This window comes from Rutidosis leptorrhynchoides, chromosome 9 (genome assembly GCF_046630445.1).
Source record: "Rutidosis leptorrhynchoides isolate AG116_Rl617_1_P2 chromosome 9, CSIRO_AGI_Rlap_v1, whole genome shotgun sequence".
NCBI classification, from domain to species: domain Eukaryota; kingdom Viridiplantae; phylum Streptophyta; class Magnoliopsida; order Asterales; family Asteraceae; genus Rutidosis; species Rutidosis leptorrhynchoides.
Genome location: NC_092341.1, coordinates 348,794,477 through 348,813,751, shown reverse-complemented (window position 1 = coordinate 348,813,751; position 19,275 = coordinate 348,794,477). Strand labels below are relative to the sequence as shown.

General features: G+C 32.0%; 1 protein-coding gene across 1 annotated transcript; it reads right to left on the bottom strand.

The window, feature by feature from the left end:
• Nucleotides 1–13,869: 13,869 nt before the first annotated feature.
• LOC139866216 (eukaryotic translation initiation factor 2A) lies at nt 13,870–19,058 on the bottom strand. Its single transcript, XM_071854367.1, has 14 exons — nt 18,923–19,058; nt 18,682–18,743; nt 18,162–18,516; nt 17,896–18,082; nt 17,389–17,623; nt 17,144–17,212; nt 16,269–16,370; nt 16,140–16,180; nt 15,876–16,009; nt 15,381–15,444; nt 15,216–15,309; nt 15,007–15,122; nt 14,390–14,415; nt 13,870–14,254 (listed from the first exon to the last, which is right to left on the bottom strand). Exons 2-14 carry the CDS (start codon nt 18,719–18,721, stop codon nt 14,152–14,154), a joined length of 1,566 nt encoding a protein of 521 aa, XP_071710468.1. The 5' UTR covers nt 18,722–18,743; nt 18,923–19,058; the 3' UTR covers nt 13,870–14,151.
• Nucleotides 19,059–19,275: the final 217 nt, after the last annotated feature.

Genomic DNA, 19,275 nt, shown 5'->3' with positions numbered 1-19,275 from the left:
AATAAAACTGTCGGCAGCCCATGTGAATTTCGTGTATGAGCTGGATGAGAGGGGACCGCAATCGCGGCACTTGCAAGTAGAAAACCTCCGCAATCGCGGAGCTCAAGGGACCAGGCCGGGGACTATAAAACTCGAGCGTAATCTAGTTTCAATTCAATTCATTTATCTCTCTATACTCCGTAATATATATTTAATTATTATTATTATTATTATTAAAGATTATTATTATTATCCTTATTATTATTATTAGTATTATTATTATTAGTATTATTATTATTATAATACATAAAATATTACGACGAGGTCATGAGCGAGTTATTTCAAAACGAGTTTTTCGAGCGGGATAAGGTTAAGGAAATTACGGGTTATGGCTATGGAGGTTATGGGTAATGTTCGGGGGTATGCTCGTGAGGTCAAACTAGTGTTTATCATTTCCGTTGCGTCTACGTACTTTCCTGCAATATTGAATCACAATATTGATACGTGAGCACTCATAACTTAACTTTTATATATTAATAGTGTATCCCTGACTAGTGCTCGAGTATATATGATTATGCATGCTTGTATGTTTAATTTCGTCGTTAAATAGTTTATGATAGATCATGAATTTAATACATATATTACTAAGATAAGGTATACGACATGCATGTCGTTGGAAAGCTGGCGAAAAATTAATAACTTTTCATTTATAACTCTTGTGATTTCGATGAATGGGTTAAAAGATATAGCCAACTGAATTATTATTAATTCTAATATTATTATTATTATTATTATTATTATTATTATTATTATTATTATTATCGTCGTTATTGTTATCGTCGTTATTATTATTATTATATAATAATTATTATTGTTATTATCATTATCGTTATCAATATAAGTATTATCATTAAAAATTGTTATTGTTATTATTAATACTATCATTATTATCACTAAAGGTTATTATTAATATTAATTATTAAGATTGATTTTATGACTGAAATTATCATTATTATTAAAAATTAACATTTTATAAAAACTATTATTTTATTATTTTTATCATTATTGTTATTATTAAAAGTATCATAAATATTAAAATTAGCACTTTTATTAAAATTATCATTTATAATAAAAATATCATTTTTATTATAAAATATTATCATTATTATCATATTGGGATTATCATTATTAAGGATTATAATTTTTGATAGAATTATTGTTATAAAATATTATTATTACTATTTTCATTATGGTAATTATTATATATAGTAAATATTATTATTAAGATAATTATAATTATATTTTTACTAATATTAAAGTATCGATACTATCAATTATCATTTAAAATTTGTCATTGTTATTAAAACTATCATTCTATTATTATTATTATTATTATTATTATTATTATTATTATTATTATTATTATTATTATTATTATTATTATTATCGTTACTATCAATTTTATTAGTATTATCAATGTCATAATCATTATTACCATTATTATTAAAATACTTTTAATAACATTATCGTTATTATTATTATCATTAATATTATTACAAAATAATACAAAGTTTACTCATTATTATTATTATCAATAGTATTTTACGTAATACAAAGATATTTTTACCACACGTAATAGAATTACATTAATAAAACATACCACTATATTTTTAAAATATTAAATGAACTTTATAAATTTTATTACTTGAGATATATAAAAAGTATATTTTTATCATATATAAGCTTTAATATAAATTTTTTTATTTATTAATAAATTGTTTGTATTATTTACTATAATAAAATCTGATAAATATATATATATATATATATATATATATATATATATATATATATATATATATATATATATATATATATATATATATATATATATATAAACGACTACATTTAAGTTATATAATAAACATGTATAGTTTTTTTGAAAGTTATTTTGGGTCAAATTGACTTTTGTTGACTTTTGCACGTCGATCTCGAGCATTAGGATTATGATACACTACGACTTGACCAAAATTGTTAGATAGATATTGACCAACATATAAAAATATATACTTACTATAGGTTCGTGAATCCGAGGCCAATCCTGCACTTGTTCAGTGCCGTCATATGCATAATGGCTACGAAATACAGTATAGTGAGTTTCATTTGCTCCCTTTTTAAATGCTTTTGCAATATATATTTTGGAACTGAGAATACATGCGCTGCTTTTATAAATGTTTTATGAAATAGACACAAGTAATCGAAACTACATTCTATGGTTGGATTATCGAATCGAATATGCCCCTTTTTAGCTTGGTAACCTAAGAATTAGGGAACAGTACCCCTAATTGACGCGAATCCTAAAGATAGATCTATGGGCCTAACAAACCCCATCCGAGGTACGGATACTTTAGTACTTCGATTTATTATTATACAGACGAGAGGATTCTGTTTTGGGGATATTCTATATGCATCTTGTTAATGTCGGTTACCAGGTGTTCACCATATGAATGATTTTACCTTAATGCAGACGATAGGATTCTGCTTGAGGATTATGTTATAAAAAGAAAATCTTGTGGTCTATTAAATTATGGAAATGATTATTATGATAAACCTATGAACTCACCAACCTTTTGGTTGACACTTTTAAGCATGTTTATTCTCAGGTATTAAAGAAATCTTTCGCTATGCATTAGCTCATTCTAAAGATATTACTTGAAGTCATTCATGGCATATTTCAAAAGACATTGCATTCAAGTCGTTGAGTTCAATAAAGATTATAATTAAAGTAAATGACAGATTAGGTCAATTAAAGTTTGGATATTATGAAATGGTATACATGCCTGTCAACTTTCGATGAAATGAAAGTTTATCTTTTAAAAATGAATGCAATGTTTGTAAAATGTATCATATAGAGGTCAAATACCTCGCGATGTAATCATATGTTATTGTATTCGTCTTTATGGATTAGGACGGGTCGTCTCAATCAGCACAGGTTGAATGTCCATCTGCACTGTTTGAATGTCAATCTGCACAGGTTGAATGTCAATCTGCACTAGTTGATTGTCAATCAGCACCGGTTTAATGTCAATCTGCACTGGTTAATTGTCAATCTGCACAGGTTGAATGTCAATCTGCACAGATTTGAATGTAAATCTGCACATTATCAATGTCAATCTACTCATATTGAATGTCAATCTTCACACATAGAATGTCAAATTGAATTTAAACAAACGAGCATTAATAGAAACATTCTAATAAACAAACAGAACCTTAACTATTAAAATAATCAATAATTAATAATTTATTATTAATATTAATTAATTTATTACTATTATGAATAGTACGAGTAACTTTTTAAGGGGTAAACGGATATGGTTTGTTGGTGTTATTTTTGATATAAAAAAATAATAATATGGTTACTTGTCCCACATTGGTGAATGAAAGAAAAGAGCAGTAAACTCTTTGAATATAAAATGAAGTTGTCCCACATAGGGGGTGGAAGAAGTTGGAGGTGAAATCCTTAGTAATAAAAGGAGTACGTGGTCTTCATTTCAACTTGCACCAATCAATACACTTTAAGTATTTGATTATTTCTTTCTTTCTTACCCTTGTTTGAGAGTTGTATTAGTTAAATGTTTTGGGGAGTGTAGTTTGCTTAAGAGAGTCGTCTATGTCATTGTAACAATTTGTGATATAGTGTATTTTTCTCTTTGGAGGCATGTGGTTTTTCTCCTGTTTTGAAGTTTCCACGTTAAATTCTTATGTTGTGGATTGTTCTTATTTCTTTAATGTCTTTCATTAGGCATGTGTTGGGAATTAGTGAGACCATAATTTCCCAACAACTGGTATCAGAGCGTCAGGTTTGGCGGGGGGTCTCGGTTATAGGAGTTAGAGTATGCTCTGTGGTCACAGCCTAGTCTGAGCTTCCACATCAGAAACTACTTCTATTGATCGTATAGGGTATCTGGTTAGACAATATTTTTCTGATTCGGAGTAAATGATGTCAAGAATTTGTAGGGGACTTGGTTATTGGATTGTGATAGCCCATTTTCAACATAGCTGCGCGTCGCGCAGTTTTTAGCGCGCCGCGCAGATCACCTGGTACTCCAGGGACTATTTTGTTAAATTTGCAAAGTTGAGGGGTTTAATGGCAATTACATATTATAAGTGGGATTTTCAGATCTGGTACCAGCCATTATGCACACCTAACCCATTTTGAAAGAAAGAAGGGAGAAGAAGAAGAGATTTAAGAAGAGATTATAAATCTTAATTCAAGCATTAATCTAGCTATCAAATTGAAGACGACGCATACGAAGAAAACTTAATCCCTGCTAGTATTTTCATCCTTTCATCTTCATCAATTTTAGTAAGAAACCCTAATTTGAGTGTTCAATAAATTTAGTGCTTTTGTATGATTACTTCTATATTTGGTGGGTTATTACTGGTAATGGGTGTATTGAAGCTATTCATGAAGATTTAATCATGTCTAAGGTTTAGAAATTAGTGTTTTATAGCATCAACTCTAATTTAGCTAAATATGAACTAAAAACCTTCCCTAACTTCAAATTTGGGAGAAAAAGTAAATGATTTAATAAGAAATAAACTTGGTTGTACTTTATGTGTTAATTATATCCTTTTTGGTAGTGTCAAAAGATCTGATGTTTAATGTGTGGTTTTATGAAACGAATGGTGAATTTTGTATGTACCCTATTAAAGGAAGTCCTAATTAACTTGTAGGTGTCAATTTGGGTAAGGGAATGAAAGTGTTATGATAGTTCACTAATTGTTGTGAATATGTTTAGTAGGTGAATTTTAGGTTGTAATGTGCATGTGCATGTTTTATGTGTAATAGGTTGCTAAGGAGCTTGTCTTGTTTTGCACTCATTGTGGGAGTCTATTTGTCAAGATGATTATATAAATGGTAAATGGTTCATATGTTATATGCTTGCAAATTTCAAGAAATAACATATGATTTTAGATGGGGATTCAATCTCAAAGTATGTTTAGTTAACTAGCTAAAGCTAGCATGAATATGTGGCAATAAGCCTTGAGCGGTAGTCATAATTTATTTTAGACATTGGATTTGATGACCTACAATGTAGTAAGTGTTACTACTTGAATAAGTATGTATGTATGTATGTATGTTTAATGTTTTAGCTATTTACACATTTGTATATTCACTAAGCTTTATGCTTACTTTGTTTAGTCGTTTATGTTTTAGGAGAAGTTGGTGCGAGTAATAAAGGAAAGGAAAAGATTTCACGCATTGACGAAAAGATTTTCCCTTTTTGGTAAGTGGTAGTCCTACATCCCATCCCCGCAATGAATGATCCTCTTAATGTTTAAACGCTCCTCGGAAGTTAAATGATTTTCTTTTGTATACATGAAAGTGTTGTAAAACCCATGTTGTTACTTTTGTTTAAAACCTCTAGTGCTTTATGGTACGTTGTTAAATTATGAGTTGCAAATCTCAGAATTTTGTATGTGGGTCTCAATGTAAGTAAATTGCAGATTTGGAACAGTTTGAAAATTGGTTTGTGGAATGAAAACACCTTTGTAAACTGCAGGTGGGCTTTTCAGTGGAATATGCGCCGTGCAAATCCATGCGCACCACGCTGTATAACATGAACTAAGGTCAGATGTTGCACAACAAATTGGAAGTCTGGATTCTGTTGTAGCGTGCGCCGCACGTTTATCTGTGCACCGCGCGGTATAGCATGGATATGGTTTTTCTTTTTCTCTAAAAAAAAATTATCGAGTCAAGGGCGTTTCATGGATTTTCCAATTTAACGAATCCTGCCTCTCCACTACATCTGTCAACCACTTGAAACGTGGGCAAAATCAGAGAAAGTGTTGTTCATAAGATATGGATACGATGTCGAAGTTCAGTCCAATGAGATTTGATGTAGAGAAATTTGATGGGAGAATCAATTTTGGCTTGATTCGGTCCGGTTTACACAAGGCTTTGAAGGGTAAACCCACCTTTATTCCCGGCAGTGATTCTAGCAGTAACTTCGATGAAGAAGAATGGGATGATATGGATTTGAGGGCAGCAAGTACGATTCGTTTGTGTCTTGCAAAGAATATGCTTGCAAATGTGCATGGGTTATCAACGGATAAGGAACTTTAGGATAAAGTAGAGCAGTTGTGCCAGGGCAAGGGCATCTCAAATCGGTTGTGTCTTAAAGAACAGTTCCATACTTGCGTATGGATGGGGGTTCAAATATTTCAGATCATCTGAGTATTCTTGATGGTATTGTTTGGGAACTGGAAGCTATTGGAGTTAAAGTGGATGATGAAGATAAAGGTTTGAGATTGATATTATCTTTATCATCATCCTATGAGCACATGAAACTTATTTTGATGTATGGGAAAGAAACTCTAAATTTTGAAGAAGTTACTAGCAAGCTCCTATCCGAGGAGAAAAGACTGGAGGTAACGGGGTCTCGTCATCAGAAAGTACGGTACTGTTGTGTTCGAATAGGCGAAAGAAAAACTCTAGAAAGAATCTGGAATGCTGGGGGTGCAGGAAGACTAGACATGTAAGGGTTAATTATCCAGGTGGAGCTAATCCGGCAAATGGCTTCAAAGACGCTAACACTCTCTCCGTTGTTACGGAGAGTGACGAATTCCTCTAAAGTCATGTTATCCTCATGGTGTGTCCACGCCACCATGGAAAGGGATGTTCGTTAGCGGTTCCACAAATTGCACATGGGCATTGGTTTGGCGTTGTTACATGTTGTGTGGTGGAAATAGATGTTGTAACTGATGAAACTTCCAGGGAAAGCCAAACAGGAAGTTGCACCATAACATTTCAGTTAGGTATACAACATATGCCGATGTGAAATGCTTGGAATATAATATTTTAAGTGATATACTTTTTATGGTGGAGTGTGATAATTTTGTTTTAAATTATGATTGTCTATGAAGACAATGATTGTCGAGTTTTGACAATGTTCGATGAGGATGCAAGTTTTGTCTCTTGGGAGAAAATGTCAACGGCATAAAGATGAGGATCTTGAAGTTTTCGTCGAGGAATCGTCTACGTCGGTTATCTTTGCAATGTGGAAGTATGGTTATCTATTTATATCAAAAAGGTGGAGATTTGTTGGTGTTATTTTTGATAGAAAAATGATATGGTTACTTGTCCCACATTGGTGGATGGAAGAAAAGATGAGTAAACTCTTTGAATATAAAATGAAGTTGTCCCACATAGGTGGGTGGGAGAAGTTGGAGGTGAAATCCTTAGTTATAAAAGGAGTTCATGGTCTTCATTCCAACTTGAACCAATCAATACACTTTAAGGAATTTGATTATTTATTTCTTTCTTACTCTTATTTGAGAGTTGTATTAGTTAAATACTTTGGGGAGTGTAGTTAGCTTAAGAGAGTAGTCTATGTCATTATAACAATTTGTGATATAGTGTATTTCTCTCTTTGGAGGTCCGTGGTATTTCTCCTGTTTTGGAGTTTTCACGTTAAATTCTTGTATTGTGGATTGTTCTTATTTTTTTACTGTCTTTCATTGGGCGCGTGTTGGAAATTAGTGAGACCATAATTTCCCAACATGGTTTTATGGTAAACGGATATGGTTTTATACTTTTATGTCCATTAGTATAAGTAGGACAATTGTTTATATAAAGTTAGTTTCAACCTCCTAACATAATCTATATATCTATATATAACTAAATAGCGACTTCAAGTGTATTAAGTATGCACATTTAATTTCATCTAAATAATGATATATATATATATATATATATATATATATATATATATATATATATATATATATATATATATATATATATATATATATATAATTAGATAATTAATTTTAAAGTAATGATTTGATTTTAAAATATTAAAATTGTGTTATTACTAAAATACTAAATTGTTATCATAAATTTGATCGCAAATATTTTTAATAACTAAAATTAATCTCTTTTATACATAACAACATTTTTAATATTTTCATTTTTTCTAAACATCCATAATAAATTTATGCCCTATCATAAGTAATAACAAGAGTTTTAGTCTTTTCATTTTCTTTATATTAAATACTTAATTAAATTGATACACATTGTTACCTATAAATACTACTTTTGCGTTTTCACATCGCTTACACTTTGCAAATGAAATAACTGATAGAGTTATATAAATACTATTTTTCATCATTATTTTTAATATGTGTTGATCTTTCAATGTCAAATATCATATATCACATGAAGGTTGAAGAAGATATATATTACATTAGCTCTTCTTTTAAGATATTATTTATGTACACATAGACTATATATGTAATTTTATTTTATTCATGTTCATTTTAGTTCATAATTTTCCTTTATTTTTTTATCACTTTGAGTTTGAATATTTTATTTAGTTGTTTGTAAATATTACATTTTTAGATTGTAAAGTTATTTGTATGTCATCTCAATATTATATATTATGTTGCCTATTTAAAGATAAACATTTTATATTACAATTATGATATTTTATTCATCAATTTGACTTAAATAGATAGTCACATATTGCTACAATAAACATAAGTTCTATTAAAGTGCTTATAAAATATGTTTATAGTAAACTTGTTGGTTTCATAAATTTTTTGAGTTATGTGTGATAAAAGATGTAAAGTTAAATAATTATTGTAGTTTTTTATATTTGTCTAAGTATTATATTCAAGAAATTTATATATAGAAAATTTATATATAGGGTGTGGGCCTAAGTAAGCATTTAGGTTGTGATCGGTATAAATTAAAGCATTAGATGTCAAATACAACACGTACATTCATGTCGCAAATTAAAGAATAATTCATTCCAAAACTTACAAATGCTAATGTGTTAATTGAATGAATTTACACATTTATGTATTTTTAATTTGTTATTTACTTGGTGTTGATGATATCAAACATGTCTATGAGAGATTAATAAATAGTGTCAGAAGAGTAAGGGAAGACAAAATTTCGTTGTTTTATAAAGTCGATTTACCAACTTCTTTGAACTTCATGTATGTTGTTAACAATCATTAGATCATTTTTTTTTGTTCATGTTAATCATCATTATTTAATATCTTGACACGTGAACTAGGAATGACATGTAAAAATCTCGAACAAGATATGTAGGGGTTTAACAATTGACTTTAAAAATAACTATATTATTGAATTTTTAAATACCTTAAGTATCACGGAATGTCGTTTCACTAGTTAAAACTCAAAAAAGGACTAACGATGATGTTCTTAAATGTTGAATCGTACCGAAATTCGTGCAACGCACGGGCGTTACCACTAGTTCATTATTAAAATTAAGTATTAACTAAATTATTACTAGTATGAATATGAAGCTTTTTTAAAGGGTAAACGGATATAGTTTTACGTCCATCAATACAGTTATGCCTACCCAAAATGTGTAGACGTTGTTTGTATGGATCTTAGGACGCTTGTAATCCGATCTAAAGGCGGAAAACACTAGAACGAAGGTAAATCGAATAATGGGTCATATCGGGGTCGAATTAGTCGAACCTAGGGTTTAATCTAGATTAGGACGACTCCTAAATGATGGTATTCGGTGGTATTCGTTATTAGGATCGACTAAGACACAAAGTAAACGAATTAGGGTTATTAGGATGTGTTACCTCTCAAAGGAGGTCAAGTCCCGTATATATACTGCATCTCAGACAGAGTCGGTAAACTGTGTTAGACAGTCGGTCGACTGTGTATGCAGTTATCTATTGATATAAGATATTAAAGCGCACACACACATAGAAAATCAATAGTCACAAAGTAAACGTTATTAAATGATCAAATGTATTAAAATGATAAATGACTAAGAATTAAGGATTACATGCACCAACAAAATGTGATTCGGCTCAATTTTATTTAGTTGAACTACAATATTTATATAATTTGTTCGGCATGTATATATTCAAGATAAAAACGTCAAATACCTTTATATATATTTTCTGAGATAGAAAAATATGAATAAATGAGTTTCAAAGTACAAAATAAGTGAAACTAATATATCTCACATTGCATAGAAAAAAAGATGCATGTAATCTAAATAAAAACATTCTAATAAGAATTTCTTTCTATAATGCATCTCAATTTTTGTCTCCCACATGCTTAGGCCAATTCTGTTTTCTTATTGGGTTGGTCTCTTTTACATTACTACATATATGAAGTCTACATTACTACATATACGAAGGCATGAACCTGAATGAAGAGTGAATAACACACATTACACATGCAATATTGGATGGCACAAAATAGTGTGATAATCCCTTTTAAACACCCAATAAGGTACAAAAGTACATCTGCTAAATCTTTACCCAAATGTTGTTTTTTTTATTCTTCCCAATTTTCCTGCCCCTTTTCCACCACTCCTGTCCATTGAAATCTCTGATAACCCTACCTCACCCACCTGTATTTATTCAAAATATTATTCCCTCCATCCTAGCCCTGGTTTTGTATTGTCTATTCCAAATTAATAGTCCACTTCCATAAATAGATAAGAATAATTTGTTGAAATACTTTTATATCCTTAAAAAGTAAGGGGTAAAATTGGAAGGTAAACAAAAAAGTACATGTGTCAGTTACTTTTTCTTAAACTGAGTGTTTTTTGTCTGAAGACTATTAAATTGAAACGGAGGGAGTAATTCATTTATGGCTTGATGGTATGGGGTGGGATCCAACTTGGAGTACTGCCTTCCATGCTCGATTCTCACTCCGAGCATGAATTTTTCAACCTTTGATGATATTGTCAACATCAATGCGATTTGGAAAAGTCTCTAGAGGGTTTTCCCAACCTTCGATGGTACTGTCAACATCGTCGTGATTTAGGTTTTCTCCTAACGGGTGTGTGAGTGACAAATGAGAGTATTCGATGTCAATATTACCGTTCAAAATAAAAACAAACAAAATTAAAGATACCTAAATTGACTTTACGTGTATATAATCCAAGAAATTGGAGTGAATAAACAAGTAACCGTAAACATATAAGGTTTTTCCTATTCAAATTATCCCAATCATTTGATACTAACAGGCTGGTATTAAAACCCATGAAAATTTGATTTTACCATTTTAGTGGCGTCTCAATTTTATTTTTATTCTTATTCTTATTATACTTAAAAAAATTACTTATTGACTGGATGTCCACTCGGAAGCAATCTCTTTATCTGTTGAATAGAGAGAGGAATGACTTTCTCTACTTTTAGAGTGTTTTCACTCTGAGTGGAGAAATGACTTGTTTTTATTCTCGGATAGGGGAAGGATTCTCTACATCTCACCTCCCCCATACACCACTCAGTGTGGTATTTGGTTTTGTTGTTGTTGTTGTAAGTTATCCCGATCATTTTCGGCCAAGATTGTAGAATGAATGATGGACGTAAAAATGACACGTAACTATATGAATTTATACTTGCACTGAACTTGAAACGTTTGAGGTAAAACGACACATAAATGTTTAGTAACAATTATGTGAAATGAATTTTCTAACATGCTTTTGTTAAGGTGCATAAAACTCTTGTACATAGCGGAATGACAGTTATAAAACTACTGTACAAGAGTTTTATGCAATTTAACAAGCCCTTAAGTGTTATTAGAAAAACTCATTTTAAAAAATGACAGTTAAAAAACTGATACTTTTCCCGGTCTCCAGCCTTTGCAAAATCTTCTAATTATTTAGACAAATATTTCCAAACTTATATCCATCTCTACATATTCTTCTTCTCTAGTGCCATCCATCCCTCTCTTTTGTTTCTTACTTCAGACAAGAAATTCTAATACATCTATCTATGTATTTATAGCATGAAAAAGAGGAATTTTACACATACGATTTTTAACTATCATTTAGGGTTTGTAGTTTTTTTCTGAAAGGCAAGAGTCGGCATCGAATACTCTCATTCACCACGCACGCACGCACTCTCGGGAGGAAACCCGAATCGCATTGCAGGAACTCGATCCTTAAACCATCCTAAGGGGCAGGCGTATCGGGTTTGAATCCTGAATGGATCCGGGAGAAAACCCCCCTGAGGTTAATCTAGAGCTTCATATTTCAGGCAGATTGATTAATAGAATGGACTGAGCGAGGCTCGAACCCATGACCTAACTCTCGCCCGAACACACATATTTTAGGAATCCATGGAACTTTACATCATATTCAACTTTGAAACTTTTGTTTGTAGTTTAGGAATCCATGGAACTTTACATCATACTTTGAAACTCTCTCTTGTACTTGAGTTTTAAAACCGTCTTTTATGTGTTTTTTACTTCTTATTATGTGTGTAAAATTCACACACACACACACACACACACACACACACACACACACACACACACACACACACACACACACAAAAATTCAATATATGTATTCAAAAACATGTTTGCAGATTGAACATAACTCATCATGAATAAGTGAGATCTTATACTGTATATGTATAGGCGTATAGTGCGGTTATAGACTTGTACTCCATACTAAATCTACAAGACTACATACAACTAAATTTTAGAGGCAGATTATAAACCTAGCAAACATCTAGCATCAAAAGCTCAATCGACAAAGACATAACCATTATCCATATTAACCTTTCTATTGCTAAATCTTTTAGGGCATACGAGTTTATGTGTAAGGTTATGGACCATACACATATTTTCATTCCCAATTATTTGGATTTCAAGAATTTTTTATCCATGCATTGAAGCATACGTCTTCTTTCATTTTCATTATCTTTTCAGCTTTGGTATTCCAATTCCAGTTTCCAAGCTTATGTCACAACTTTTGTTTATTCTGAAGAATCATATCGCAATTCACAGTCAAATATTCGTGACGTCCTTGGTTTTTCTCCACCCAAAAACAAACAAAACTTTCACCTTGCAACTATGGTAATATTTCTTCAATCCAACTTAATTAAGAACTGCCGTATCTGTTAAGCGTTGAAGAAGTCAGGTTTAAATAGAGTCGCAAAGAGTTATTGACGACTAACCGACAACATATTTGATAGTTAAAAACACGGCATAAGTGGCAAACTTTGATGTGCTTTACTGTATTTAACGAGTAGACAATATTTGCTTTATGGATGTACAATTAACGATACCGTTGTTTTTTTTAAACTGAAATAAGATTTGGATCATAGACAAAAATATGTGAAACATGATTTCCTTTTCAAGTGCTTTTAAGGAAATGATCATTTCTTTTCAACATATCGTTCAGAAAAGGACTGTGACTAGAGGGTGCGCATAATGAGCAATTCATCCGGAACCAGGTCTCGCGCTCGGGGGCTTAATTACCCAAGGTTTATCCTCTACGGGAGAGCCAATGTACTCGTTCATAAGGGGATTTCCTCGCTAATCCAAAAAAGAAAAAAAAAAAAGAAAAAAAAAAATAGGAGAGTGAATAAAGTTGTTGAAAACTACCCACAATGAGCCAATGATGCAGCCGCTCCATAAGTGTCAGAAATTTAAATCTGGTTTACAGTTAGACTGAGGTTCATGAGATAAATGCTTCTACTATACGGAGGGATAGATAAATGTCTCAGCTGCTTGAGTTGGGGTAATATCTACCTTCTTGTGGGCCTAGTGGCGAATATAGGACTTTCGTCACGGGCGTCACTAATTAAAAGCTAATATAAAAATACTATCCAATGGTGTCACTCAAAAAATTTACACCATCCAATGGTGTAACTAGTTGAAACCCTAAAAAAAAATAAAAAAAATAAAAAATAAAAAATAAAAAAAAACCACTACATAGCGTATTTCATTGATAGCTCGTGCTATGAGTGCTAAAGAATTACATCCGCAATTGTGCGCGCCCCATCCCACGACTAGCATGAGAGAGGAAAATCGTGTATAACTTTTGAATTATGTTGCATGTTCCCCAACTACTAGGCTACCATCACGGGGACAATATGGTCATGTTCATGATATTGCAAATTATGTCTTTGGAACAATAATTAACAAAAGCAGTTACACAAATGTATTGGTATAAGACTCGACAGGTATTGAGTTTAGGGCGAAAGTTGGCCCTAGAGTGTTCAACTTCACCAAAATTACTCACAGTGAAGAGCTTGAAGTTACAAATCTGTAGGGAGCAACTTATCTTTGTGATCGATAAAGGCTTTATAAAACAGGACTTACTCATATCATATTAGTGCATTACATGATCTTAGATCCCATTATTAATCTGCACCATTAGTAGCGCAACCAGCTTCAGCAGCCTTCTTCTCCCTCTGTTTTTCCCTCTTTTTCTTGTTTTTCAATGCGTTCTTGCTCATTTCGTTGCTATAATATATAGAATAAAATAATGTAAATGACATGCTTCCACATATTATATGTACAATGTAACTATGAGTCTATCTACTATATATTCTATACTATACTATTATGATAAAAGAACATTATCCTGAAAGTACTTACGCTGAAGGGATGCTTCCACCAAAGAGCTGCATTAAGAAATACCATCATCATCCATGTCAGAAATATCACAGAAGTCAAAATAAAAATATGTCTATACACTATTATGTTATGTTATCTTGTAATAAAACGAAAACTTATATTACGTTATCTTTGGTCAAAAGATTAAATACACTATTTTGTTGTCACGGGTTATAAACTAGTCACGTATAATAAGACGGAATAATATGTCAGCACACTATTATGTTGTCGCGAATGTAGAGGCGTTCATAATGATAGGTACACATAATGGGTGAAATTAGGTAATTGTAGTGTTTCAACCAGGTCAGATAGGGCTGCCCCGAAACATTCGGTTGTCCCAAAAACTCAGTAACTTTCTAAATAGTGAATATTTGAACCATGATAACCAAATTTTAATTTAACTGTAATAACAGGTCTTCAAAACTTTTATGCACTAAAAAATACTTTTGGCAACTTTCAACCCAATTGACCTGTTCTTAAAATTCAGCCGTAATCTGCAGCCACTATACTAGAGACTAATGGACTATAACTCATAAATTACAGGTTCACGATATTAATTAAGTTCCAGATTATATAAAATGAATTTTTTGGTGCAATACCTCGGCCTCTTTAGCAGCTGCGGCCTTTGCATGCGGTGGTTTATATGCAGAAGGTTTCTTCTGGACAGGAGGATTTATAGCTTTTACAGGGGCCTGAGAAGATTTTGACCCTTGTCCTGTTATATGTAAAGAAAAAAAAAATCAGTTTTACAGCTAGAACAAGCAGAATTAATGTGTGAGAATTTTAAGAAAATTTGTGCATGCAGAACCTTGTGTTTTGCCTTCCATATTTAATGAGCCAACAGACTTGACAAGTTCTTCGATATCACCAAATTTATCAGGTGACTCTGCTTTCCAATCGACCTGTTAACAAAGTTAGAAAAATAGAAAATTGCAGACCTATTTGGGATAAGAGCACCAAACATACTACTTACCTGATACAACTTATCGAACTTCTTCTTGAAGCATGATTTTCCATTGAAATGGAAGATTTTAATCCTATAATAATTTTTAATGTTAGCAAATGGACTTGGTTTTGTATTACCACCTCTTCTAAAAAGATTAATAAATAATTTAGAACGTCAACAAGCGCCATAATTTTGGTTTACCGCTTATATATTGCATAAAGTAGCCACTGGAAAATCAAACGGTCATTCTGTAGGTGCATACTTATAGATACCGACAAATTTATTTGACATTAAATTTTTACCAAGAATTACATGTTATGGTATAATGATTACTAAGAAAATAAAAGTTTACATGTTATCAAGTAGTTATTAGATTCATTATTAGATAAATCATAAATTTCAGACATGAAATCTTTCCCGCACTAATTTGTTAAGCATTCATGCTTGTTACTATTTTGTCCTGAATTATCAAAAACACATATGGTTATCTAAAGTTGCAAATATAGGTCAACAGGATCATACCCATTGTCAACTTGCAGTCGTGGTGCAGTTGTGGCAGTCAAGAAATAACGTCCGTCAGGGGACCATTCGCTGGTCACTGACCATTCAGACTTGGTGGTCCCAAGTTGTTTTTTCTCAACATAGTCCCAAAATGCCTGAAAGTTAGATCATAACTTAGTTGGTTGCAATACAAAGCAAAACAAGTAAATCATTTTAAATATTTATTCTGAATATTCATGAATTATCCCAAGAGAAGAAGATAGCTATAACCATCTGAAAACATACCATGTCACCTGGTAAGTTGCCATAACCTGCCACCAATATAACTGTAAAATAAAGGGTTAAAGCTAAAACACTCTTAAGCCATATGAATTATGAATCGTCACTAATATAACTGTATATTTTAAAGGATACATCTTCCCTTTGGGTTCCAACGAATGGTGTTGTAAGGGCCTGTTCCAAGCTCCAGCAGAGGATGACACTTTTTGTCAAAGATTGTAACCATTGCAGGCATAACTGTTTTATGTCAAGTAAACAGAATATTGTAGATATGATAATATGAGCACGTGTACTGGAATAGATATAGATATAATACCTTAAACCATAAAAGGAAAAAGAATAAATAAGATACAAAAAACTGTGACGATAAGAGGTAGTTGAATACTGTATACAAGTATAATTTTTACTGCTGAAAAAAACTAGGTGGAAATAAGCAATATATAGGTGAAACATGTACAACACGATACACAATATACAATTTAAAGTTTTAGAAAAAAAATAAAAAATTGAGGCAAGTTAAGTGATTTTGTGATGCTCGTAGGCAAGATAAGATATTCACTGTAATAAAGTGGTTCATTGAAGATACTTCTTAATTGTTTGTCTGTCGTTTGACGTTGTAATTATTGATCATTTGTTGAGTGTTTAAGAAATTGTTTTCTGGAATTAATACAAGAATGTCCAAAAAGTATATTTATGTGAAAGAAAAGGTGGCGTTTTGAGAAGGAAAAAAAAGAGCCAATATAAATCAAAATAAAAAGCAAATAAGTAATTTTAGTTTCCTCTCAGATAAAGTTGTCTTGCAGCTAGTACGAAACTGATTATCAAACTTGATTTATTTGACCCTTTAAATAATATCTATATCTAATTGAAATCTGTTTATCTGAACATTGAGAATTGATTATGCCAAAATCAAATCACAACAATCAGAAAGCCAGTTTCAAAACGTAAATCCCAACATCCATGTAGATGTTAACAGTAAACAAATGTGCTAGAATAAAAGATAAGGATACATCCATAAACGACTGCAAATTCTTTTCCGGAGCTCGACCATTGAACATCGTGTACTGGCCCTTCTTTACCTGTTAATATATTAATTATTCATCAACCTACTATATTATTATATTTGCTTAATAACTCATGCAGCTACTGATATTATACTGCCGGTAGAACATTTAAAAGCATTTTAGGCTTTTAGCTTACATTATTGTAAGCTATATGGAATATTATATTATGCTTTTAAAAAAGAAAAACTTACGTAGGGACACAAGGCCATCGTGAGAGCCATCTAATGTCAAGTAATTTAACTTTGTTTCACCGTAGTAACTCTGGTTAGTTTTATCAACATCTGCCTGCACCATAACCAGAAGCCCCGTTGAACCATGGTTCCAAAGTTGCTGAACCGACGAACAGCGGAAGAAGCTTCTACGAGTAATGGGCTCACTCGAGGAATCAAGCCCACAAGCATATATCTGAACGCTACCAGGCATTCCCTGCAAACCAACATATTCAAGGTGAAACATCAACAACAAATCACTCATCCTATTGAATTTGACCTCTAACAATAAAGGTGGCAATTTAGACCCATTTTTACAAGAAACATTAGTTATCAAATAATAAAAACTGGACACACAGTATTTTCAGGTCAACCCAATTCAACGTGATATACAAATGACCCATAGCAACCCGAACCTATCCAACCTGCCCATTTTTTAACCTCTACTTTATGGTAAACAAAATAAATACAAAGCTGAAAGTTACAGACCTTAGATTCAGGAACAAATGCAGACACATGAGATCCTGGATTTTTAGAAAGCTCGAATGAAGCTATACCAGGAATTCTAATTTTACGCACAATTCCTTTTGAAAAATCAGCACCATCAAAAAACTGAAGTTCATTTGTTGCCATACGAGATGCAACAGATTCATCATCACTAAATCTAATCGTCGGCCTGAAACACAAATCAATCACAATCCACAAACAAAGCTGTTTCCAACTCAATAAACTAAAAAGAAACACAAAAATCTTACCATGTTGCCTTACTCATGTTCTTCTGAAACGTAGTATACACCGATTCTCCCATTTCTGTCTTCCATAACGTGACGTTCTTTTCTTGTGGTGATGATGATTTCTGGAATGTTTGCAGATAAGTTCCACATGGAGACAAAGCAGCAGCAAGAACGTTTGGGGATTCAAAAGGTCTTATCTCTTTATAAGTTTTACAATCATAAATGCTAATACAAGACTCTGACTTTATCACCATAAGTTTCGATCCATCATCACTAAATTTTGCACTTGTGCAAGTAACTTTATCAAGCTTAATACTAGGCTGATTATTACTAAAAGGCGGCCCGCTCCATATAGCAAAACCACCAGGCTCTCTAACTGCGTACAAACGTAACACCAGCATCAATATAGCAGTAACTAATACAGTTAGGCAATCTAAAATTGTTTGCATTTTAAAATGCTTTCACTATACATTTATAATACAGTACTGGACTAAAATATGAATATAGATAAATGTAAATAATAGTAAATGTAATGAATTACCTAAAATCTCTAATGGTGGTGATGAATCTGCAACTGACATTACAGTTCTTAGTGAAAATAACCTGAAAAATAAAAAATATTAAGACGATAACAAAAGTATGTTCTGGATGCAAATTTCAGTATTGACAAGAGTATAAGCCCTAATTTAGCATGAACGATAACAGAAGTGATTGAAAATATCAAAAATTTCAAATTGAATGAATAATGATTTTATATTATTATGATGAAGTGAGAATTTTACCGGAGAGTGACCAGGAAGGCGTTTTGAAGCAGCGGTAGGGTTTAGGGTTCGGTTGCGTAAGCTAAGGTTAATGATGAGCAGAAATATAAGGTATAGATATGTAGTATCAGAAAACCACAAGGTCCTGTATGTAAAAATATATGATCAACAACAAAATGTACAAGCAAAGAGCACGAGGTAATAGCCGGTGACCGAACTTAACCCAACCACGGATGAGTCGAAACATGTAACATTAGCAAAGAAACAAAAAAACCTCAAATTTTGAAACAAAGTGTATGTAAAAAAAATTGAATCCATATAGGGCGGATGGCCCTCCCGGGCATGCCTACATTCCGCCCCTGAATGTAGCTTGT

What these genes read in the sequence shown, in the direction of transcription:
- LOC139866216 (XM_071854367.1), bottom strand. Translation starts at nt 18,721, where the DNA reads ATGTCAGTTGCAGATTCATCACCACCATTAGAGATTTTAG. An exon ending in AACATGAGTAAGGCAACATG is followed by an intron (nt 18,083 to 18,161) that starts GTAAGATTTTTG and finishes TTTGTGTTTCAG; the next exon opens with GCCGACGATTAGATTTAGTG. An exon ending in GGTGGAAGCATCCCTTCAGC is followed by an intron (nt 14,255 to 14,389) that starts GTAAGTACTTTC and finishes TATATATTATAG; the next exon opens with CAACGAAATGAGCAAGAACG.